General features: G+C 36.5%; 1 protein-coding gene and 1 long non-coding RNA gene across 10 annotated transcripts in view; one reads left to right on the top strand and one right to left on the bottom strand.

Annotated features, from left to right (window-relative positions):
* LOC127497896 (raftlin) overlaps positions 1–27,340 on the bottom strand; it is a 98,885-nt gene extending 71,545 nt beyond the window's left edge. For all 3 annotated transcript variants that reach the window (XM_051866677.1, XM_051866679.1, XM_051866678.1), the window contains exon 1: positions 27,188–27,340. In XM_051866677.1, coding sequence (XP_051722637.1) covers positions 27,188–27,332 — 145 coding nt within the window. In that variant the 5' untranslated portion in view covers positions 27,333–27,340. The remainder of the gene's footprint in view (positions 1–27,187) is intronic.
* Positions 40–27,396, top strand: LOC127497897 (uncharacterized). Of its 7 annotated transcripts, XR_007925691.1 has the most exons (9): positions 40–2,003; positions 4,842–4,927; positions 5,371–7,058; positions 7,227–7,329; positions 10,282–10,416; positions 15,060–15,142; positions 24,787–24,882; positions 26,710–26,905; positions 27,204–27,396. It is a non-coding gene; the product is annotated as an uncharacterized LOC127497897 (long non-coding RNA). The 7 variants fall into 7 exon arrangements; XR_007925688.1 differs by having other exon boundaries at positions 5,371–7,329; positions 10,282–10,432; XR_007925687.1 differs by having other exon boundaries at positions 41–2,003; positions 5,371–7,329.

Below are 27,396 nucleotides of genomic sequence, written 5' to 3'. Positions count from 1 at the left end.
GTCTTGTTTTCTAGTACAAATATCTAAACTTTAAGTCAATCCTTAAATCAAGATGCACTTTCTCTAATAAATAATAATTAATTCAAAAATAATTAATACATTTTTAATTAAAAAGTCTTCTTTTCTAAAACAAATGCATAATTAAATGCAAAACTGCATTTAAAACAAGAAACAATGGGGTAAAAAAAATTATTTTAAACAGAAAACAAGTTTATTTTTCTTACACCATTGGCATATATTTTTTCCTGTTTTAAGCATAAAGTTCAGTCACTTAATTCTGATTTTTTTTTCAGAAAACTTTATATCTTGTCATTTAGCTAATCATGTAAATATATCTAAAGGATGTTTAGGTACTTTATTTAAAGCCTTTATATATAAAGCATTATAAAAGTATTTAATGCATTAATTATGTTTTGTAATGCACCTTATAATGATCTCTTGAATAATTGTAACCACAGTTATAATATTATCTATTAATCAAACACAACTTTAGAAAGTATAACGCACTAAAACACACGACAAACAACCAATTTCAGATGTTACAAAAAATCTGCAAATAATGCATTTTAACTTTGGTTACAATTATTTATGATATAATGTACATTATGAAAACCTTTATAATGCATTATACATATGTTACACATGTTAATGGTATTTGTACTGGAAAACAATAGAATTAATGAGCAGGAAAATAATGTTTTGCAGTAAAGTGATATCAGCTGCAATTTGATCAGCCATTTTTACTCAAAATATAATGCTAACTGGATGCCACATGTACAGTATGCATTCAGATGAGTTGATCATAGCTAATGTTTATCATTACAAAATGCATACTGTATATAGTAAGTAGTGAGGTATTAAACTGGTTTGTGAGTGGTGTGTGAATAAGGCGCAGGGCTTTGCACAACTGTTTGGTGAATCGTCCCACAGAGACAAGCAGTCAGAGTTTGGCTGCCATATAAACCAACCCAAACAGCTGCCGGAGTGAGTCTGCTCCAAAATAAACACAGCCGAACGGTCAGCGCTGCTTCCCATATACTGTAGGTCACATGTGCGCAACATGCTGGAAGAAGTTGATCTGAAGTCATGCCGTGAAGTGACAAAGTGTTGTTCTTCTTTTTAAAGTTAGAATAAATCTATATTTATACGGAGACAAAGAGCGATATGTGTGTGACTCGACAGCAGTACTGTGGTTTTGAACAGCTAAAAATGCCTCTCTGTGAATACCAAACAAACAATATAACCTCATATTTCCAGATAACAATTTCAGATCCAGTCATGCTTGCAGATTTATCATGGTCTCTTGCAAATTGTGCAGTATTTATCTGTTCTTTTTGCTGTAGTAGCTTTTTGCACCATCTATTAATGCCAGGAGAATTTTCCAGCCATGGAGCTGTGTTTTGCAAGTTTTAGTGTTTTATATTTTAATAACTTTTCTATATTTTAGGTCGGATTGGTGGATAGATGGAAGGAATATTCTACATATAAGTCACTATTATGCCTTTCAAACAAATACTGTAATTCTTTTGCAGTTCCTTATTAAATCACCAGCTAATTTTGTTTCTCTCGGCGAGTGTTTTTAGGTAAAAAGTACAAAGAATAGACAAAAAAAGTGATTGTTCTTCTTTTCTCAGGCGTAATTCCAAAGTTTCATTGTAAAATAGCACACACACACACACACACACACACACACACACACACACACACAAAGCAAAGGGCGCTTCAGGCAAATTATTGGCCAGCTAAAAATAACCCTGGATTGCTCAATCATATTCTCCACAAGCTGTGAGATAAAACGAATGATGAGAAAATAGTCCACAGATACAAAAGCCTGCTAAACCGTACATGCACGGTTGGATCCGTTTAAGTATAATTAATCCTGGTATGTTTGATTTGATTTTTTTGCTTTGTGTGTGTAAACAGTGACTCTCCCCGGAGGCAGATGCATGCTGGGTTTGCCCTCTCACAGTCAATGCTATTAGCTCTCTCCGCCATCTCCTCTGGTATGTGCACTTTCTGTGTCTTCTAGACAAAAATAAGCAACAAATTTTATCACATGCCACTGGGAAAACACGTATTGGGATGTTGCTTAAGTTGGCCTTAATCACTCAGAAGTCACAAACAGAAAAGTCTTTTTCAGCCCGTGAACCGGAGCAGACCAGCCTTTGATAACATGAGATACTGTCGCTCATCCCATAGGAAAGACCAATCACAAAGGAGCTCTCTGTGATATCTCAATTGTTTCTCCTAGACACTAATGAGAAGAAATGGAGAGCAAATGCACAAGCCTCTCAGAGATATATGTATATTCCTGAGGAAAAGACCTCAGTAACCTCAAAATTTGGACACATTACTATTTTTAATGTTTTTAAAAGAAGTCTCTTCTGCTCACCAAGGCTGTATTTATTTGATCAAAAATACAGTAAAAAATATGAAATATTATTACAATTTAAAATTATGGTTTTCTATTTTAATATACTTTAAAATATAATTTATTCCTGTGATCAAAGATGAATTTTCAGCATCATTACTCCAGTCCTCAGTGTCACATGATCCTTCAGAAATCATTCTAATATGATGATTTATTATCAATGTTGGAAACAGTTTGTGCTGCTTAATATTTTTTATGACTTTTTTCAGGATTCTGATGAATAAAAAGTAAAAAAAAAAAAAAAATCAGCATTTATTTAAAATAGAAATCTTTTGTAACAATATAAACTATCGTTCAACAGTTTGGGGTCAGTCATTTTTTTTTTTCTTTCTTTTTTTTTGAAAGAAATTAATACTTTTATTCAGCACGGATGTGTTAAATTGATAAAAAGTGATAGTAAAGATTTATATTGTTAGAAAAGATTTCTGTTTTGAATAAATGCTGTTCTTTTTAACTTTTATTCACAGGTTCCAAAAAAATATTAAGCAACACAACTTTTTCCAACATTGATAATAAATCATCATATCAGAATGATTTCTGAAGGATCATGTGACACTGAAGACTGGAGTAATGATGCTGAAAATTCAGCTTTGATCACAGGAATAAATGATATTTCAAAGTATATTAAAATAGAAAATGATTAGTTTAAATTGTAATAATATTTCAGAATTTTTACTGTATTTTTGATCAAATAAATGCAGGCTTGACGAGCATCTTCTTTTAAAAACATTAAAAATTGTAATATTTCCAAATAGACGTGCCGATATTGGGTAATACGATATATCACGATAATGAATATGCATGTGGGAACTTCAAAATACCGTGAATAATTATTATTATTATGAATAATTAACATTTTTATAATACATTTTAAGAATACTTTACCCATCAACCATATAAAATGCACAACACCGCTGTATGCTGCGTCAAAAGAACACGCGCGCTCAGATGTAAACACACCTGACGTGCGTATGAAGCACATGACGGAACGAGTGAAGGAGACGCGCTGAATGAAAGTGCACGTTCACTCTCTGACAGCAGAAATGCAGCGGTTACCCCGGAAACCACGTAAACAAAGCAGCTGTGCTACTGAACAGTAATTGACCCTTCGCTGGGAGTTTGATTGACAAGCTGTCTAACCAATCATAACGCCGAATCCGCCATTTTGTCCGACAAAGCAGTCAGGAGTTAGAAGATTACCCTCAGTAGACTTGAACTTGAAAAATGGTGTGTACTGACGTCTTTCCGCGTTTGAAACAACATTCCTTCTGATGTTCATTCATGTTTATTTGATGCTATAAATGAACTAGTAGGAAGAGATGATCGGTTCACGAGCCGCTTGAGCTGAGGTGCTACAGTGATCTGTCACGACACATTAAAGAGCCACAAAACAGTTTTTATTGTTTGAATTTCTTAAAAAAATACACAACTTGAAAGCTGGGACTTTGTTTAATATCATAAGTAACCTGCTCGATCTTGTCTGTTGACGTGTTGTCAGTTTCCTCTTTGCTCCGCGTTGTATTTTTCACTCTGTGTAGCGTGACAGCGCCATGGCTTGTCGAACAAAGCAACAGTAATTAAGGGGGCGGATCTTTGCGAAGGGTCAATTAAAATGCTTCAAACAGCCATTGAATTTTTTGTATTCGCAATGTTGTTCATCACAGCACTAAATACTTAATACGTAAAGACTTAATAAGCTATTTACTTTCAAACTTAAACATTTTTATATTTTAATCTGGACTACAACATGCCCTATAATGATTGAAAATGTTATTATTTGTTATTGTTCAGTAACACTTAATGACATAAGGCTTCGTTAGTTAACATGTTAATTCATTATTACCAAACTGACAATGAAAAATACTTATAAAGCAATTATTAATGTTAATTTCTTTAATAACATTACTAAAATCAAAAGTTGTAATTATTAATGGACCTGAGCTAAAACTAACAATGATCAGTAATATTTTTTAACATTAACAAAAAATACCTTCTGTAACAAATGTAGCTATTGCTATCTTAATCTTAGTTAATGCATTAACTAACGTTAAATAATGAGACCTTATTGTAAAGCGTTACCTGTTGTTCTTTTGCACATTAATCTGTTTGAAACATTTTACTTTGTATTGTGTTATTGTATTTAAATGTTCTTATAAGAAAAAGAATTCTTAAACCTGTTATAGTATGACAACACTTTTTTTTGCAACTTATTTCAATATCGTGATAATACCGTATACCGTGATAAAAGCTTCAGCAATTATCGCAGCATGAAAATTTGATACCGTCACATGCCTATTTCCAAACTTTTATCCGGTACTGTACATCAAATTTTGCAATCAAAATTGCAAGATATATACTATTTACATTCATTCTATACCCTTCTATATGTCAATAATTTTCTCATTTCTAGATCTGTAGGAGAAGCAAAGTTAATGAAAAACATCTGAGGACTGCTTTTTCTCTCACCGCTGAGCAATAACATGCTCCTCCCGTCTGGTTAGTCTGTGATTTTGTCTCAGCCTTGGGTAATATTCATTAATGTCAAGACATTTTTAGCTGGAAGAATTATTATATCAATTATTTACAAATAACAAAGTATGGAGGGGGAAATGTGACATTTACCGGTTTAATAATATTTGTTTGCCTGCGAAACTCTTTTTTTTCTGTAGCTGTGTGCCACAGCAAAAGTTTATTTCCTGTGATTAATAATGGTAAGAGTAATAATGGTAACCCTTGCCCAAAGACATTAGACACAAAAACTCAATTACAGCAGCAGACTGTGGCCAATGCCGCAGAGACTATTAATAAGAAATGTAATTATTTTTACATTAACTCTAATACGCGACCCATCCAAGAGTGAATGATTACTCAGGAACACATATGAGCTTGTGTTTTCGAGTAGTGTTTTTGAAAAGGTTGCTCTTTTCTGTTTCTTCCAGGCCTCATGAGCATCTCTGTCAGACACGAAAGAATCCGCTTCAGCCGTGTCTTTCCAGCAAAGACAAAGATGCTGCACTCATATTCCTATGACTGGGCAACATGGCCGCCGAGTCAAATGACTATCCTTAAAGGGACTTTGCTTTTGGTCTCTGTGCCCTTTAACCTGCCGTTATAGAACATTCATGAGCCACTGCGTTAAGTCTGGAACGAATGAACCATCAGATAGCGGAGAGAACGCGGAGTTCTGCCGCTGGGGAACACGGTTCAATCCGATTTGCATGAGGGATGGAATAAAAGATCTGTGGGAAGGAACTGCTAATGTTTTACAGAACGTTAGGCAGTTCCGCACACATGCATGTGTTAATACCTTCGTTTTTAAAGATCCAGTGAGCTCGCTATGATAAACACCACGTATAACGTGAGGCATCTGTGAAATATGTTTGTCTGAGTCCCTAATGAAAGAGGATTATTTGCAGTGTCGTCTGTGGAAGTATTTCTTGAGGCTGGGCTCCGTGGAAGACTGCTTTATGTCATTAGTAGTCATTGCTCACAGTCGGCACACGAGCCCCAGGGCACAGCGGCACGCGTTAATTACTTCACTAATGACCCTTTGTGAGAGAATCAAGCTGTGGTTGTGGAGCTGTTCCCAAATCTCTCTCCTCCCATCATTCCCTCCCCTTCATTCCTCTCATATCTTGAACCTCTCCATTGACCTGCTTCTTTCCTTCAACAGTTTTTAACCATTTAAAGGGGACCTGAAATGCTCTTTTTCAAAGTCACTGCTAGAAAGGTTTTCATGATTGAATGTTCAAAAAAACGACTTCTGTCTTCCCAGTCTGTCAGTAACCCTCTTTTTAGTTCCTGTCTCTATGAAGCCCCTCCTTCTGAAAAGCACAATGTGCTCTGATTGGTCGGCTGGAGCAGTGTGTTGTGATTGGTGTTTGGGAAATGTCCCGCCCCTTACCATAACCGCCAGTTTCAACACACTACTAACTAACTCAACCAGGCCCCGCCCCTTTATTCTGCGTATGAATTATTTAAATGAGGAATATTGTGAAGAAAACTCCAATGGAGTTCAGAAACACTGACACTGATATAGAGAAGAACTCCTGCTGGAGGGACTTTGCAGAGCTTTTTCATGCTCAAACAGCAACATTACACACTAAAGAGAGTTGAACATGGAAAAAAGCATAAAAGGACCCCTTAATTCAGGACTTTTGCACTCCATTTTGATGCTTGACATCTCTGATTTTTCATGCACACACTGACAAAAATTAACAAAAAAATGTGTGGAGGAGAAATGTGACATTTACAGGTTTAATAATATTAGTTTGCCTGTAAAACTTTTGTTTTTCTGCATCTGTAGCCACGGTTTCCATTTAGATGCAATGCACCATGTTTGACATCTCAGATTTTTCATGCACAAGCAGTGGGGAAAAAATGTGCAGGATTTACTTTTGAAACAATTTTCACTTAGAAATTGCCAGTGAATTTAATAAATATTCGCAAGGAAATGGCAGGTAACACATTTAACAAATTGAAGATGGAAAGACTGAAATAGTATTTTCTTGTACAACATATTTCAATAATCTTTTTTATTTACAACCTTGATAAAATAATTTTTTACAGCGCATGGAAGATGTCAGACCACCAAAGCTGAAGGCGCCAACTGAGCGAAGAAGAATGGGTTTTTAATCTAAAATTTATATTTTATTTCGATTACTGATTTACTGTAGTTTTAGTTAACAATAACAACACTGATAGACTGAATCATTTAATCAGATCTTGTGATGTCCAGTTGCTTTTGGACCCATCTCTTTCATTTAAATGCAATGCACCATGTTTGACGTCACAGATTTTCCATGCCCATGAAAGATGGCAAACCACCAGGACAGAAGGAGCCAGCTGAGCGACGGCCATTGAGAAGAATGGGAATGCAAACTATCAGTCTTAAATAGGTAAATGCATGACTGCGTCCACTTCCATGTCGCCACAGGGAACATTTGCATTGGCACTTATGGATGTTGTGTGTGTTGTTCAGTAATGATGGCACGTCCTGATTTAGATGAGTTAGATGCTTTCCTGGGTCAACATATTTTAAATGTCCGAAAATGTAATCCTAACCAAATCCCTACCCCTAAACCTTACCCTACCCATAAGTTATCCCTAAAATCAGAGGGAAATTATACCGATAACACTGATGTAGAAGCACCTAACCCTACTCATTAAACACTTTATCCACTTTTTGAGTATAATTTTTAATTAAAATAAATGCCTCTCCGAGCTGATATGCAATGGACATGGTTACATCAAAAAAGCCACCCACTTTACTCCACACCACTGTTATCAGACAAGTTTCTTTTGTAATTTAGTCTAGCTCAATCAGGCAGTGGTGGGCGGAGTTAGTGTAAAAAGCCAGTAGACACTCAAAAACAGTTATTTATAGTTTTATTTTTAGTTAACATTAACAACGCTGCTATCCAGAAAAGAGTCAGCTCAGGTCACAGCGACACCCATGCACGGATGCTCTTTTCTTGCTCTCAGACTCACTAATCTTCTAAGGACTGTTAGTTCTAAAGTACTAAGACACAAACAAGAAGTGGCAGCTACTGCTCCCTAGAGACATAATCATCCATCTAAGGCCAGATTGAGTGTTAATGCCTTGTTTAACAACATTCACATCTTTATAAACACTGCAACAACTCTAGCGGGAGCGACTAGCTATTCCTTCCTAGCCAGATCAATAGATAGAGAGACATATTTTGTCCCTTTGAGCTCGAGACATATGCCGTAGAGTCTGTTTCCCAGCTTATTACCCTGCGCTTGACATTCTGAAACTCAAATATAATCTGGCAGAAGGAGGAAAATGTTGATATGATGTATTTCATCTGTAAACTGAGATATAAATCGTTTTATTGGTCGTAAAAGTTGCAGTAACTGATTACAGACTCATATATCTGTTGTTATTGGACGTTAAAACTGAATCCTACTTGATGTGCATCCACTGCACAGTGACAAAAGAAATACATCAAGCAGTTAGTCGTGGCATATTGCAAATGAAAAATCCTTTGATTTCATGTGCAGCGCTAAAAATGAAACCGAGGTAGAGGCGTAGATCAGCCACGAATGAGAGTTCTGCCATCGTTTACACATCCTCATGATGTTCCAAACTTACTTTCTTCAGTGGAAAACACAAGATTTTAACACAATTTTCACTGGTGGTGTGCGTCATTCAGAGCTGAATTGAGAGTGCCTTTAAATTCCATTTCAATTCCTGAAAGTGCAACTGAATTTATAGATGGATGGATGGATAGATAGATGAACAGACAGACTATAGATGGATGGATAGATGGATAGATAGATGGGTGGATAGATAGATGGACAGACAGACTATAGATGGATGGATGGGTGAATGGAAGGATAGATGGATACATAGATAGATGGACAGACAGACTATAGATGGATAGATAGATAGATAGATAGATAGATAGATAGATAGATAGATAGATAGATAGATAGATAGATAGATAGACAGATAGATAGATAGATAGATAGATAGATAGATAGATAGATAGATAGATAGATAGATAGATAGATAGATAGAGACTATAGATGGATGAATGGATAGATGGATAATGGATGGATAGATAGATGGACAGACAGACTATAGATAGATAGATAGACTATAGATAGATGGATAGATAGATAGACTATAGATAGATAGATAGATAGATAGATAGATAGATAGATAGATAGACTATAGATAGATAGATAGATAGATAGATAGATAGATAGATAGATAGATAGATAGATAGATAGATAGATAGACTATAGATAGATGGATGATGGATAGATGCATGGATGGATAGATGGACAGACAGACTATAGATAGATAGATAGATAGATAGATAGATAGATAGATAGATAGATAGATAGATGGACAGAGACTATAGATGGACGGATGGATGGATGGATGAATGGATAGATGGATAATGGATGGATAGATAGATAGATAGATGGACAGACAGACTATAGATAGATAGACTATAGATAGATACATAGATAGATGGATGGATGGATGGACGGACAGACTTTAGATATATGGATGGATGGATGGATAGATAGATAGATAGATACATAGATACATAGATAGACAGACAGACAGACAGACTATAGATAGATGGATGGATGGATAGATGGACAATAGATGGATAGATAGATAGATAGATAGATAGATAGATAGATAGATAGATAGATAGATAGATAGACTATAGATAGATAGATAGATAGATAGATAGACTATAGATAGATAGATAGATAGATAGATAGACTATAGATAGATAGATAGATAGATAGATAGATAGACTATAGATAGATAGATAGATACATAGATACATAGATAGACAGACAGACAGACAGACTATAGATAGATGGATGGATGGATAGATGGACAATAGATAGATAGATAGATAGATAGATAGATAGATAGATAGATAGATAGATAGACTATAGATAGATAGATAGATAGATAGATAGACTATAGATAGATAGATAGATAGATAGATAGACTATAGATAGATAGATAGATAGATAGATAGACTATAGATAGATAGATAGATAGATAGATAGATATGTTACACATATGATGTATTAATTTGCTTTTAGTTTCATAATATTTAATGAATTAATATGAAGATCAGGGAGGAAGAACACTTCATTTCTCAGAATTCATTACTAGTGTGAAATTTCTGAATTGCAGTTCTTTAAATTACTGTCATTCCAATTAAATTCCATTTCAGCTCTCCGTGTGCTGTGGCCAATTCAATTTAAGTCCAGTGAATGGAAACAAAGGCAGTTCATCAGTTCTGTATTCTGTGTCCTGATGCTCACGCCGTTCTTTTCCTCTACAGAACAGTAGCGCCGTGCGGGTTGGAGACGAGATTTTTATTTTCGAACAAGCCGGCGAGGACTGCAATTTTCTGCCGACTGAATTTTCCAGACGCTAATCAGACGCTACAGCCTATGTCTGATGGGATGCATTAAAGGTGATTTGTTTTCCAGGTAAAAAGGTTTTATTAATAGCCTTTTAGTGGAATTCAGTCATTTGCTTGACAGGACATCTCAGACGCGGGTTTTTGCCCAGGAGTCCACTGACAGCCCTGTTGCTAAGTGACAGCTCTTGGGAAACAAGCTCTGTTAAATAGTGGAGGCTTGTTCATCAGTGTTATTTCTGTGTCCATTGATGAGCGTCTGGAAAAGCTAAGAATATTACTCCGTTGCCATTGTCAGAGGCTTTAATGGGCCCAGTGCAGCAGTCACACTCAATCTAACAATCAAGTGCTATTCAACCGATGCAACAGTCATCACGGCACAAGTGAAGAAATCAATTTGATGTACTCTGATTGTGCCTCTTTTGACATGATATAGGAGCCGCTGGGCTGTTAATTCACGATTTCACACTGCTGTTTCCTGCCGCTGTGTTAGATCGTGAATTATTTAAGCAGTAAATGGATGGAGGTTTATGCGGGCGTTTGTCCGTCAAGCTCCAAAAAGAAATCATAAATAATGTGTAGCGATTGAGGGAGTGATGCAGTTTTATAAATGTAATCTGGCTTTCATGGAAAGTGACGTGAGGCCTGATGTGACCGAACAACACAAACTGCAAACAAAAATCTTGTTCCATCACAGTATATTTCTATGTATCCTATAAATATAGGAATTCACAACTTTTTAAATAATATGGGGTCTATAATGTATGTTTTTGAAATTATGAAATATTTTTGCACTTTAAAAGCACTGTTTTCTATGTGAATATATTATAAAATGTGATTAGTAATATTCTAATCGTTGGCGTTCTTATTATTCTTTTGTTTCTTCTTCTTCCGCTCTGGAAGTCTATGGCAGCCCACAGAACTGTGTGTTAAAAAGTTGTAAAATTTGGCACACTGATAGAGGACAGTCTGAACTGTCACCATAGCAAATTTTAAGCCTCTATCTCAATCCCTCTAGCGCCACCACCTGTCCAAAATTTCACTCACGTTTATGCTAATTTTGAACCGTAAGGGCTAGAAACAAAATTCATTTTCCATCAAGAAAATTTTCCTACCATTTTTCTCAGATTTTCAAAAAAATTGAACCAGATCATCTTCAGACCATGCCGACAAAAAGTTATGGAAAACACGTCAAATCGTCAAACCATTTTCGAAAAACTAAAATGTACATATCGCTTGCGAAAATAGACGTAAGGCAGTATCTCTTCAACGCTTTATCGTGATCAGACCAAACTTGGTCCACGTCATCACAAGCATGACCACCTGATGTCACTTACTACGTTTCGGCACAGCGCCACCTACTGGTTCGGAGATATGATAAATGGCTATTTTTACTTATAACTTCTGAACGGTTTGTCCAAAAATCATAAAAGTGGTCTCATTAGATTCATCATGCAGAGTTGAATGATTTTTTAAATACATTTTTTTCCATATCAGCCATTTTGGGCGTCGGCCATTTTGAATTTTGTCGTAAAATGCTGTATTTTATGAACACATTAGCGTATCATTACGAAACTTGGTATGGGTCTTTGGCACCATGCCCTGAGGGTACTCAAAGTTTCAGGGCCACCTTGTGGTCAAAGTTATAATGCAATTTTTAAAAATGCTAATAACTTTTGACTATATTAACCTATTGTAATGAAATAGATTTATGGTCTCATTCCTTGGGTGATGCCGGGAACATAGATACCAATTTTGCCATAGTTGGCTGAACTTGAGATATGATAAATGGCTTTTTGTTTGCTTACAACTTCTGAACAGTTTGTCCAAAAAGCATAAAAGTCTCGTTAGATTTGGGATGCCATGCCGAGTCTAATGATATACAATTTTCCCATGTCGGCCATTTTGGGTGTCAACCATTTTGAATTTTGTCGTAAAATGCTGTATTTTATGAACACATTAGCGTATCATTACGAAACTTGGTATGGGTCTTCGGCACCATGCCCTGAGGGTGCTCAAAAAGTTTCAGGGCAGCGCCACCTTGTGGTCAAAAGTTATATATTTTTTTTAAATGCTAATAACTTTTGACTATATTAACCTATTGTAATGAAATAGATTTATAGTCTCTATAGATTCCTTGGGTCATGCCGAGAACATAGATACCAATTTTGCCATAGTTGGCCGAACTTCCTGTCCACCATTTTTCTTTAAAAACCTACTTTTTCTGACTCCTCCTAGACCGTTTCTCCAATTTTCACCAACATCGGATCGTATCATCTTCAGACCATGCCAACAAAAGGTTATGAATCGATCCGTCAAACAGTTTTCGTATACCGCAGCAACGAATTTGAGGTACGATGCAAAAACGACTCTTGAAGCTGCATCTCTGCAATGCTTTGGCATATTGATATCACACTTTGCATGTGTCATTGTCACCTCGCTCTGACCACAGTTGCTGCATCAGTATATTGTGTATAGTTTCCAGCTTCACAAAACACAAGAAATGTTTCTACAAATGGTGCTGTTTGCTTTTCTGTAAACCTTGCCGCTGTGTTTGTGTAGTTGAGTAAGAAGCCAAGACCCCTTGATCATGATCTCCCATAAACAGCCTTAGAAATTTCGCCATTCCTCTGGGATTTGTACTTTAAACATTCCATAATGTGCATACATTCATTTAAACCCTCTGTAATTGCTACCAGAATGCGTTGCAACAACACACACGCACTTTAAATGCAGTTAAACATCTGCTTGTTCTCCCATGTCAATGACAAGATTACTTCAGTGTTTACAGTATGACAGCATTAAACAGGATACATCCTCAAAAAAGAACTTCTTCTTTTTCCTTTCTATGAATTGTCATTTTTAAACCTGCAAAGGAAATGACAAAACTGGCCTTTCCCTTGTACAATGAAGTCTTTGCAAAAGCATTTAGTTGTTTGAAGCATCAGTGAAAGGCTTCTCATGCATCTCTTTAGGGCTTTCTTCTCATCATTGAGACTGAATAGGTCAGTATTGACCTGCTATTGAGCCGTCATTTCACTTCAGTCCTCACTAGGGCCGTTTTTGAAATATAGTACTTGTTTTTGGTGTTATAAGGACTAAAATGTTTTAAATTATAGCACTAAATTTGTTCGTAAACTACCAAAGTATAGACTTGATAATGAGACACCATAGACCTGACGCTTCCTAACAAAGAAATTAACCTGTATACTTTGTTATTCCCAAATGCCAATCATCTCATGGCAGACGTGTGAAAAGAATGGAACAACAGGTGGTGGATTGTCATGGAAACAGCTCCGTGATTCCAGCATGGAGGCTGATTCCATGGAAACACAAGTCCAAAAATTCACTCAAGTTGGGAGTAGAAATATGAGAAATTAGTGTATTTGAGAAACGTCCATCTGCAAAAAATAACCTGACAAACTGACAAAGATTTTCATCAAGCTCCAGAAGAAAATTGTTGGATGATAGTCAAGCTCAAATCTAGTGGCACAAATATTCAGCACTGATTAGAGTCCAATCCAAGAATGAATGAAGATTTATGAGTTCAGTGACAAATAAAGATGTCCAAGATGATGAAAAGGGAAACCAATTCAAAAATTTAATTTAGAAAGTTCTTAGAAATGCAATCATATTCATGATGGCTTCATACACTTTTGAAATAGTTATATAATTTTCAACAACAACCAGAAAAAAAAAAAGGACTCAGAGGACTTCAGAGGACTTTCTCTGTAAGCATGTGAACAATCGAGCCACTCAGATTTCGCTCCCCTTGTGACGTAGGAAGGGGATCTTATTATAATATTACCGCCCCTTAATCTGCACGTTTCCACCCACGGCGCCACCATTTTGTTTTCGCAAGTGAAAACGGTGTACCAGTTCTAACGGCATGGCAAAAGTTGGAGCAAAGCATGCTAACTGTTCTGTCATTGGCTGCATAGACGAACACTGAACTCTATTTAGAGTCTCGTTAGCTTGGATAGCCTGAAGTTGATCCTGACAAGCTCGATTGCTAAAAAAGGAGTCTAAAAGTTGTATGTCTAAAAGTTGTAACTTCTTTCTGAGTCTCTCCATCAGTGTCGACTCCGGTTTGAACAATGTAAGGCTGAAAACCGTTACTGACAATCCTCATTTTGTCTGCGTGAGATTCTCCAGCTTTGTTGTTGTTGAGCTGTTAAAGCTCCGCCCTCTTCTGGAAAGGGGGCCGGGAGCAGCAGCTGCATTTAAAGGGACACACACAAAAACGGTGTGTTTTTGCTCACACCCAAATAGGGACAAAATTGTTCTGAATATTAATGAATATAAAAAAATCATACTTTAAAACATGTCCATCACATTTGTATGAATTGCATCTTTATGCGTCACATAGTTAACCCGCACTCAATAAATAGCAAACGCTGAGCTCAACAGCTCTGAGAACGAGCTGTTGTTTCTCTTTTTTCTTTTTTTATTATTTCATTTGAAGTCCCTCAAAAGTGAAACTTTCAGATGTGGCAGATATTCTTCTCCTTTCAGTTTATATCAGCCTGCTTTTCACATATAAAACTGATTATCAACATATTTCACCCCATGGTGGAACACAGTACTAGAAAAGATGAGAAAAGAAAAAAGTAATTGAAACTTGAAAAAGGGGCTTTGGGGGGGAAAATAAACAACATTTTTATGCTCTGTTATTGTGATTTCTTGTTTTATTCCAGAACCCAAAGATCAAGGTCAGATGAAGCCACAAAACAAAATTGAATGGAGTAGCTGCAGATGCTGGCTGAGATCCAGAGAAGTGGTAGGAATGAACTTTTTTCTATGACCTTTGAATAATGTGACCAGCCGCAGCAGAGTTCACTTGCAAGATTGTGTTCACTTTTTATCTTCAAAGGAATAGTTTGCCAACATTTTTTCTTTGAAAGAAATTAACACTTTTATTCAGAAAGGGCATTGATCAAAAGTGTCAGTAAAGACATTTATAATGTTACAAAAGATTCTATTTCAAATAAATGCTGTTCTTTTGAACTTTCTATTCATCAAGGAATCCTGATAAGGAAAGAATCTTGAGCAGCAAATCATCATATTAGAATGATTTCTGAAGGATCATGTGACACTGAAGACCAGTGTTGGGCACGTTACTTTAAATAAGTAATTAGTTATAGTTACTAGTTACTTCTCATAAATAGTAGCTGAGTTACATCATTATAAAAGTAACTAATTACCAGGGAAAGTAACTATTGCGTTACTTTAAAAAAAAAAAAATTCAAGTATGTCAAATAACTTGGATGCCCCCAATATTAAATATGTTAAATGAATGAAATGGACACTAAATAGAAAAAAATATTATTATAAAACATTATACACTAATCTACACTCGTTTAATGTTGCTGTGGGACAATGTGAGAGACACCTATCAAATTCAATATATTATTGTAAATATATCATTACTATAGTGGAACAATAAAAACAAAAATATATGGTTTAGAACTTTCAATATTTATTGCACAGACCACAACTGGCCAACAAATAAGTTTAAAAATAAATTATGCTCGATCCGACTCGACTCATGATCCGCTCTTGCTCGCGTGAATTTTCTCTGTACTTTACTACGTGCTGGTAGCCATGAAAGAAAACATATTTAGTTTCATATTTATGTTTAAATAGGCCTATTATAACATTATTTTTTAATTTCATCTATTTGATTATGAAAAGTGAACAGCATGAGTAAGAGAATATCATAAGATGCACAAAATATCGGGAGACATGGAGTGGGTCAGACATGATTTTGAACACTTCATTAGGTTTTGTCTTGTAGAAAGTGAAATTCGTTTTGTACAAATTGTATCTTAATTTTAATCAATGTTTAATCAACCAATTACCTGGATTTAATAAATAAGAAGCAAATATAGCAGACAATATAATCAAGGCATGGAGACGCCGGCGCGACCACTTGCACGTGAACTGGAGTGCATCTTACAGGCTAAATGAACTGAATCTCAGCGTATAGGCTGCTTGCCTCACAGACATGAGAAATATATCTATAGAAAGCTTGAAATGTCTACTTTTAAACGAAACTTCAAAACAAAAAGAAATAGGCCACTCTCTGATTATGTAATCCGAATGAAATGTGCATTCTCTCTCTAGGCGCTCCGCTCGCATGCTCTGACACAGAGCATCGTACATTATTATCAGTTTAAAATTATATTTGTGTATGACTAAGAAGACTGGAGTGATGCTGAAAATTCAGGTTTGATCACAGGAATAAATTACATTTTAACATATATTCACATAGAAAACAGCTGTTTTAAATTGTAATAATATATCATAATATTACAGATTTTTTCTGTATTTTTAATCACATAAATGCAGTCTTGAGGCCTGTTGCATGAAGCCAGTTTCAGTTAAGTTTGAGATTAGTTTGAGCAAAATTTTTTTGGGCTCAAGAAGGTGGATTGTTTTTTAGCAGTGTTTGTCAACATGTTAACTTATATGGTACACGAACAACCTGCTCTGGATCAGGCTTAATTCTGGGTTAGAGATCGCAAACCAAAACTGGACCAATCAGTTGTAAGCAAAGTGACATATATCTGATGCGATAAGCCACTCCCCCTGTGTCTCTCAGTCCAAATTAAAGCAGTTTATAGTGACAGAATCTTAGAGACAAAATTGCCAGTCTAATTATTTATTATATTTATATTATATGAATTATAACTATGTATATATGTATATATAATTATATATTATATAATATATAGTTATTATTTGAATTGTCAATAAATATTAAAGTTTGCATTTAAATTCATATAAATACATATAATTGAAAGCTTTAATATATACAGCTTTTGTTAAGCTTGCATGTTTTCTTTTGATCCTGTATATAAATGATTTTAATTCAGTTGATTCACTTATATTGATATAGTCAGATAATTTCATTCAGACACCTTCTCAAACTTTCACTGCAGCAGCATTGTGTGTATATATATATATATATATACAGAGCTGGGTAGATTACTTATGAATTGTAATCAGTTACTGATTAAAAATTACATGACAAAATTTGTAATCAGTAATATAATCTCTTAGATTACACATTTTTGGTGACGTAATCTGACTACTTTTGGATTACATTTAGATTACTTTTGTGCTAACCCTTATTTGATGTCACATATATTGTAGGATAATCTTCTACTATTTTGACAGATACAAAGAAAAAATATATATCAAAAAATAGAGCCTCAACAGATTCTTTTTAAAGTGCAATGTATGGACAGTTAATACTTCAAAATACTAACACTAATGTACCTGTTAGTGTTTGCTGATAGTAACACTGAATAAAACAAAATCACATCTTATGATTTTTAAAACATATTTACTTAAAATTAATTAAATTTAGAAAACAGCAACATTACAAAAACAAATATTGAAAAACATGAAATTCACAGCAATATCACTGCTACATCAAATATTTCATCTATATTTCATATATTATTATTATTATTATTATTTCATATATATACACATCTATATTTCCCCCTCACCGCTGGAAAAACTTGCAGTAAGTTTCATTGATTCTTCTAATTTTTCATTTTTTTTTTTTTATTATATTTCATGTAATCCGTTACTACCCAGCTCTCTCTCTCTCTCTCTCTCTCTCTCTCTCTATATATATATATATATATATATATATAAAATATATATAATTTATGTATAAACTATAGTCCAAGTCCTCTGAAGTCTTGTAATAGATTTGTGATTTTTTTCTTCTTTTTTTTTTTTCTTTGCGGTAACTAAAATCTCATCTGTGCTTCTGCGTGTTGCATATTTTTACCAGCGTAAAAATGCACTATTTCTAGTCAGCCACAGTTAAAGTAAAGTGATAAAGCAAACCACATTGGGCTGGTCATGTGATCACAAGTCTTGTTTTTTAGGCTACTAATATCGTTAAACATTTTTTTTTGTATTTATTTATGTGTAAAACTTTCTAACGAGGAACATCTTCTGAGTGCACTTTTTCAGAAGTCTTACAGACTTCTTTTAAGGGTTTGACAGATGTGGTCACCACAACCACATGTTTTTGTTTTAGTTGGACAAGAGCAGCTCAGAAATTCAGCAAAATCCCCTTTTGACTTTATGACATTAGACTTTAGTTACATCACAAGCATGAACATGATTTGCAGCTTTCTGAGTGCAAATTACGGTGAATCTGATTGGACAAAAATCTGTGTGGTGCAGGATGAGTCATCAGCATTTTTTCCGTGAGAAATACTGTGAATATCAAATAATTTTGTACACAAGCCTCAAAGCTGACAGACGTGGACTGAAAGAGATAAAAGTCAGATTTTAAGTTAAATATTTTTCTTTTGTCTCACTTTGAAAATGAGATCACAGAAAACAGGCTGCTTTGTTAAATCGGTGTTGTTTACCCCACCGCTGGAAACGTGATGATTGCATTTGAACAGAATCAATACTGCTGGTTCTGAAGCGACTGTGATGCTGAAGTGAGATGATTGGCTTGTACAAGTTCAATGTGCTTCTTTAGCACCGAAGCCAGAACAGATGCTGTGATGTAAAGCAGACGCTCGTCGTGACAGTCAGGGGCCGAGGGCGAACGACGTGAAGAAAACCAGCTTTATCAACACACCGGCAGGCAGATCAATGCAGAAGCCACCTATTCTCCCTCATAGTGACAGAGTGGAGACGTGCACCAATAAATGAGCTTTACTTTGACATTATACTGAGGCAAAAGCCATTTAGACGACAGCGCCCTGACACAGGAAAGATGTTGAGCAGAGTAAGATGAATTTCTTCCCCTTCAAGCAGCTATAATCTGAAACAAACTGCAGCGAGCAGAGCTTTGACACACTGACTCTGTCGAAAGAGAGGAAGGAACTTTGCAGAGATCTGCACTTCCTGTTGACAAGAACACTGTCGGCACACGCTTCTGACAACACACTAAAAACAAAACTGATTTTACACATGTAGCATAATCATAACGGTCGAAAGAAGCAAGGGAATACTGTTGCTTTCTTAAAAAGCATAAATCCCATGGCTTTTTGAACATGATCAGATAAACATAAATAGCATAAAATTAACTATCATCCAAAAACATATCCCACAATTTCATGTTTCTTGCATGTTGCATGTGCAAAAAATAATTTCATAGGCAAAGAAAACGTTTCAGATCTCGTTTTGTACCTTATTTGTGTGGAAGTGCTATTTATGTCTTTGCACTGAAGTTAAATTATATAGCTTCCCATTTCAGGACTGTAAGTTTAATGCGCATTGATCTCTTCTTTAGATGTTCTCCCAGGCAGACATGATATCCTTTAGAAAGATTAGAGACTTAAAAAAAAAAAGAGTCTTCTGGTCAAGTGCACGTACCATATCAACACAAAAAAATCACTGTTAATCTTGAAATCTGTTTGAAGCATTATGGCTTAGTTGTTGACATTCCATGTGTATTTATAGTGCAGGATTCATCTGCTGGAATCATTTATATGAGAATCTCATAGTTACGGTCCTCGATGCGGATTGGTTTCACATTTCAGGTGTTTCACTTCATTTTTTCTGCTAATCAAAATAGTTCCAAAAGAAGCCAAAGCATTGCACTCCTCTGTACACTATGATGGATGGATGGATGGATGGATGGATGGATGGATTGATAGATGGATGGATGGATGGATGGATGGACAGCTAGATGGATAGATGATGGATGGATGGAAGGATGATAGATGGATTGATGATGGATGGATGGATGGATGGATGGATGGATGGATACATAGATAGATGATGGATGGATGGATGGATGGATGGACTGATGGACGGACGGATTGATTGATTGAGGATGGATGATGGATAGATGGATTGATATACGGATGGATGGATTGATTGATGGATGGATGGATTGATAGATGGATAGAGGATGGATAGATGGACTGATGGATGGATGATACATATATGGATGGATGGATGGATGGATGGATGATGGATGGAAGGATGGATGGATGGACTGATGGATAGATGGATTGATAGATTGATAGATGGACTGATGGATGGATGGATGATGGATTGATGGATGGATGGATTGATGGATGGATGATAGATGGATAGATGATGGATGGATAATGGATGGATGGATGGACAGCTAGATGGATGGATAGATATATGGATGATGGATGGATTGATGATGGATAGATGGATAGAGGATGGATGATGGATGGATTGATGATGGATGGATTGATGATGGATAGATGGATAGATAGATAGACTTAAAATACTTTTATTCAACAAGGACGCAATAAATTGAACAAAAGTTGCAGTAAAGACTCGAATCCTGAAAATATGTATCTCGGTTTCCACAAAAATATGAATCACCACAACAGATTTCTGAAGGATCATGTGACACTGAAGACTGGATTAACAGTTATAATTCAGTAAATTCCTCTCCTGTCATTCTGGTTCAAATTCCTGTGAGGAAGGAATTGAAAGGGAACCGATTCTGAATTTGCTCAAGCCTGACGTAAGCACAATTTATATTTGTGTATGAAACTTATTTGATGCACTTAAGTATTTTCCTTTAGATAAAAAGGTTTCAAGGAAAAAAAGCTACGGCGATAGAAGGGCTTTGCATTGTCAGCGTCTCAATCGACTTGTACGAATAGCCCATTTGATCTTTATTGCAGGACCATCTCACTGAAGAGCTCAGGGAATCGATGCGTCTGCATCAGAGAGAATATAATAGAGGTTCACCTGCCTTTGTGCTGAAAAACCCTTAACCTGATAACAGCAGAGAGCCTCCATTTCACAGGCTGAGGTTTGAACTATGGCTCTCTGGCAGGGTCCGGGGCCCGAACTCATCAGCGCCGTGGCAGTCGTCCACATGGCGAAGATGAAATGAAGGAAGGTAATGTGGGGAAGCAAATGGCTGTGAATTCTCCTCTGAATGTGACTCCCGCTGCGCGCCTCCGACTCAATTTTCACGCCGCTTGGCTGCAGAATAAAAGCACCGGTCCCCGCATCCACCTGCTCTAATCCCCGGCACAACTACTGCTGCTTTAACCCCGTACCAGCCTTCCCTTTCAGCTGCTTTGCAAAAAACCCTCCTGCGATATTGACTGACAGGCTGAAGAAAGGTATTAGGTGTCGTTGCATTTTAATAATCTGCTGATTATATCGGGGGTTGTGATGTCGGCGTGTGGCCGAGGAGCCGTCCGTAAGTGTGTTTTCTATTCTGCTTCCTCTTGACATTTTAAACATTTGAAATCACATTTGAGGGAAATAAAAAACGTGCAGGGCATCTTAAGCACTACACTGGCGTATTTCGTGTGATGGGTTTTTCCCCTCACAACTTATTACGAGGACCATTCGCTTGCCTCACTGTGTTTTTTTTGTGCACCAGCATTGGGGGAAAATGCGTTCAGATGAAATCACAACAAGCGAAGAGTGTTAATTTAGTCAAACCGGTGTCTAATCCCAGAGAAAAGTGTTGTTGTTGAGACGTTTCTCTTTAATGTCTTAGAAGAATTTTTTTTTTTTTGGTGTGACCAATATGTTCTTGGTCAAACTGCGTCATCACTGAGATCCAGACCAGCATTAGACAAGAAAACCTGTTTAAAACAGGATGGAAATTCATACTCAGATGCTTTGCCTTAAATGCCTTGGGAAAATAGACACCAATGAGACAATCATTGAATAAGCAGAGTTATTTTAAAGGGTTAGTTCAGCCAAAAACTTTAACTTAAATATAAAGCTAATATAGTATTTTAATGATATTAAAGGGTTAATTTACCCAAAAATGAAATTTCTGTCATTAATTACTCACGCTCATGTTGTTCCACACCCGTATGACCTTCCTTCATCTTCAGAACACAAATTAAGATATTTTTGATGAAATCCAAGAGGGTTTTTTTATCCTCAAAAGAAAGCAATGAAATTACCATATTCAAGGTCTGGGAAAGTAATAAAAACATCGTTAAAATAGTCAGCGTGATTATAGTGGTTCAACCTTAATGTTATGAAGTGATGAATATACTTTTTGTGCGCAAAAACAAAGCAAAAATAATGACTTTATTCAACAAATTCGTCTCTCCCCTGTCAGACTTGTACACAGTTGATGCAGTGAACGCAGTTCACCACTTCCGTGTTTACGTCCAAATGCCGGCTCATTATTGGCCGGCTCCTGCATTAGCATCTCTCACATGCGTCGTGCTGGTCACGTGAACAGGTGTCGGCCAATACTGAGCCGGAGTTCTGACGTAGAACCTGGAAGTGCTGCAACGTAAATAGCATAGCGGAATGATAGGGGGGAGACGAATTTGTTGAATAAAGTCATTATTTTTGTTTAGTTTTTGCGCACAAAAAGTATTCTCGATGCTTCATAACATTAAGGTTGAAACACTGCAGTCACGTTGACTATTTTAACGATGTTTTTACTACTTTTCCGGACCTTGAATGTGGTAATTTCATTGCTTTCTATTGAGGGGAAAAAAAAAAAACTCTTGAATTTCATCAAAAATATCTTAATTTGTGTTCTGAAGATGAAGGAAGGTCTTACGGGTGTGGAACGACATAAGGGTGAGTAATTAATGACAGAATTTTCATTTTTGGGTAAATTAACCCTTTAATATCATTAAAATACTATATTAGTTTCATATTTAAGTTAAAGTTATAGTAATTTAGTTGTGTGTGAGTGTTTAATCTGTCTATATAGTTTTTTTAAATTAATTTTATATTAGTTTTAGTTATTTTATTGCATTGTTAAGCTAGTTGAAAACGAGGAATGTTGATTTGGCAACTAGATGAAAAATAATAAGTTTAAGGTTTTTTATTTTATTTCAGTTAAATGGGACCTATAATGCTCCTTTCACAAGATGTAATATAAGTCTCTGGTGTCTCTAGAATGTGTCTGTGAAGTTTCAGCTCAAAATACCCCACAGATCATTTATTATAGCTTGTCAAATTTGACCCTATTTGGGTGTGAGTAAAAACACACCGTTTTTGTGTGTGTCCCTTTAAATGCAAATGAGCTGCTGCTCCCGGCCCCCTTTCCAGAAGAGGGTGGAGCTTTAACAGCTCGCGCTTTGGTCGCTCAACAACAACAAAGCTGGAGAATCTCACGCAGCCAAAATGAGGATTGTCAGTAACGGTGTTCAGCCTTACATTGTTCAAACCGGAGTCGACACTGATGGAGAGACTCAGGAAGAAGTTACAACTTTTAGAATGAAACTGGATGTTTCTGAATGGTTGGTGGATAAATTTATGTAGTTGCTGTGGAGTTGATTCAACTCATCTACTAGCATGTGCCGTCATGCTAATCTTTTGTGCAAATCCAGCGTTGAATTGACCCACGTTTGTGAAGCAGTCGGTTTCAGTTGTCTATAATAACACTTACAAAGAGTAAAAGTATAGAGCTATAAAATGATTCTGCAGCTTATAGATCATTTGTTTTTTGAAGAATTTAATGAGAAATATGTTATTTCATATTTAGATCCAACTTTTTACTGCAGGTTCTTCAAATCTGAAGACAGTTTAGAGTTAAATCTGTGCAATAGAAGACTTCTGCAAAAATCTAGGTGACAAAATTGAGGCATTATGTGTGATTTTCCTATTCTGTATTATTAGAGCAGTAAATTAAGTTAATAACGTAGCTTTATTGGTGCTCGTCTTCTTCGTAATCACAACATCTGGTGCATGTCACAATATCACCAAAACATCTTAAGATAGATTGATGGGTCAGATCTCTAAAATAGACATATGCACACAGTGCCTGTGAAAGAAAGCAGTGGTGCAGGTTGACCATGGATGCGTAAATTTGATTAAGGCGATTAACAAATGTGCAGTGTAATGTTTCCACCCGCGTGGCGTCAGGGAACATTAAGCTATAGCTGAGGCAGTCTTGCATGAGGAAGTTTATTGTCTTCGCCTTGTAGATGAGACATTTGCTGCTCATTCCTCCCCCTCATTTAAAGTGCTTTGCAACTCCCTCCTTTATGAATAGCAATATATTTACAATAATAGAGTCGAGGCAGTACGGAGAAATGAAGCGTTGTGGGGGAAGTGTGAGATATGGGTGAAAACTGCCAAACATAACAGAGTTCTCGTATGCGGGGCTCGCTGCAGTGCACACATTCACCCATCTCACCAAACTCAAGGACATCTAGAGCAATCGCATTGCCGGCCTGCTCTATTATAGTCATTACCGTAACGGTGCTGGAAAACTATAATTCCAGATGTCAGTCATCCAGAACGTTGATTTAGCCCAGGTAATTTGTGTTTCAGAGGTGATCTCAACAATGTCTCCAACTGTGCTCAGGTTTACAATCAAATGTCAAAAGACTTCATCAATTTCTACTATGTTATCAATGTAATAACCCTCTGTGCTCTTACTGTATGTCAGCACTGGTCTCATTTGTGTGTTTTTATTTCTCCTGTATGTAATTTCAGGAGAAACATCTGAGACAACGTTGATACCCACATGAAACATGACTCACTTCCTGAAGTTGGATCAAGGATTGCAGAAAGAGAATGAAGAATTGTAAGGTATTAGAATTAAAATGAATTGAAATTCAAAGAAAACCAATTGTCATTTTTGTTAGAAAAGATGGATAGATGGATGGATGGATGGATGGATGGATGGATGGATAGAGGGATAGATGGATGGATAGATGATAGATGGATGGACAGATGGATGGATGGATAGAGCGATAGATGATGGATGGATGGATGGATGGATGGATGGATGGATGGATGATAGATGGATGGATAGAGTGATGGATGGATAGAGCGATAGATGATGGATGGATGATAGAGGGATAGATGGATGGATAGATGATAGATGGACAGACAGATAGATGGATGATGGATGGACAGAGTGATGGATGAATAGAGCGATAGATGATGGATGGTAGATGACTGATGGATGGATAGATAGATAGATAGATAGATAGATAGATAGATAGATAGATAGATAGATAGATAGAGCAATAGATGATGGATGGATGGATGGATGGATAGAGCAATAGATAGATAGATTGATTGATGGATGGATGAATGGATAGATAGATGATGGATTGATGGATGATGGATAGAGTGATAGATGAATAGAGCGATAGATGATGGATGGGTAGATGACTGATGGATGGACGGATAGAGTGATAGATGATGGATGGATGGATAGAGGGATAGATGGATGGATGGATGGATGGATAGATGGATAGATAGATAGATAGATAGATAGATAGATAGATAGATAGATAGATTGATTGATTGATGGATGGATGATGGATTGATGGATGGATGGATGGATGGATGGATGGATGGATGGATGGATGGATAGATTGATTGATTGATTGATTGATGGATGGATGGATGGATAGATGATGGATTGATGGATGGATGGATGATGGATGGATAGATAGATAGATGATGGATTGATGGATGGATGGATAGAGTGATAGATGATGGATGGATAGATAGATAGATAGATAGATAGATAGATAGATAGATAGATAGATAGATAGATAGATAGATAAATGGATGGATAGATGATAGATGGACAGACACAGATAGATAGATAGATAGATAGATAGATAGATAGACAGACAGACAGACAGACAGACAGACAGACAGACAGATAGATAGATAGATAGATAGATAGAGCGATAGACAGATAGATAGATAGATAGATAGATAGATAGATAGATAGATAGATAGATAGATAGATAAATGGATGGATAGATGATAGATGGACAGACACAGATAGATAGATAGATAGATAGATAGATAGATAGATAGATAGATAGATAGATAGATAGATAGATAGATAGATAGATAGATAGATAAATGGATGGATAGATGATAGATGGACAGACACAGATAGATAGATAGATAGATAGATAGATAGATAGATAGATAGACAGACAGACAGACAGACAGACAGACAGATAGATAGATAGATAGATAGATAGATAGATAGATAGATAGATAGATAAATGGATGGATAGATGATAGATGGACAGACACAGATAGATAGATAGATAGATAGATAGATAGATAGACAGACAGACAGACAGACAGACAGACAGACAGACAGATAGATAGATAGATAGATAGATAGATAGATAGATAGATAGATAGATAGATAGATAGATAGATAGATAGATTTCACCCACCCCTTTTGCGTAGTGATAAAAAAGTGAAAACAAGAATTTCTCAAGAGGAGGAAAAAATGTATAGATGCTGGTTTAGATCTGAGGAGAGATAGAGAGAGAGAGAGAGAGAGAGAGAGAGAGAGAGAGAGAGAGAGAGAGAGTGAGAGAGAGAGAGAGAGAGAGATTGACCTCAGCGCTGCTCTGAATCTCCTCACAGGATTATTCTGATCTGAGATGTCAGCGAGTCTTCAGGCTCACACTGCATCTCCACACCCTCCAGCTCAACCCGACACACAACAACACTGACAGCTATATTTATCCGAGGCCCTCCGGATCTTCCCCATTAGCCACCTCAGCGCCTGTGGCTTCTCTCCGGCAGCTCCTCACAGATCACACACGCCTCGCAGGAACAGGTACAGTCTGTCGCTGCGCTATTACCAGGCAGCTGTGATTCACAGAGAGAATTCTGGGAGGATTTGGGGTTTGTCATTTGCAAGTGTCATCACTTCGGGGATTTGCGGAGCAGCAAAGAATCAAGGAGCGTTTTTGGAGAATCTCAGTTTGATTTCTCTTTTCAAAAGTTCCTCGCAGATTATCCTTACCTCAACATTTCTAACTCTGCTGATCGTCTCTTTTAAAAGTAACTCGATCTCAGAGTGAATTCACCAGCGATATGAGAAGTACCGACGACTTACTGTCTTTCCCCACCAGGAAGTCCAAGTGCTGGTACGTGTAGGCGACCCCGATCTTGGTCTCCACCTGTGGTCTCTTGAGGGTGGAGTAAATCTTTCCCGGACTGTTGTCTTCCGTCTGACGGAACTTCCTCAAGCCGCAGCCCATTTCTGCCGAACGACTGCACACTAAAGCCTGGGATCAGAGACACAGAGTTTAAACAATGTCTTCA

This window comes from Ctenopharyngodon idella, chromosome 16 (assembly GCF_019924925.1).
Source record: "Ctenopharyngodon idella isolate HZGC_01 chromosome 16, HZGC01, whole genome shotgun sequence".
Taxonomy (NCBI): Eukaryota; Metazoa; Chordata; class Actinopteri; order Cypriniformes; family Xenocyprididae; genus Ctenopharyngodon; species Ctenopharyngodon idella.
The sequence above is the reverse complement of the archived record's forward strand: the minus strand, read 5'-3'. Positions and strand labels throughout refer to the sequence as shown.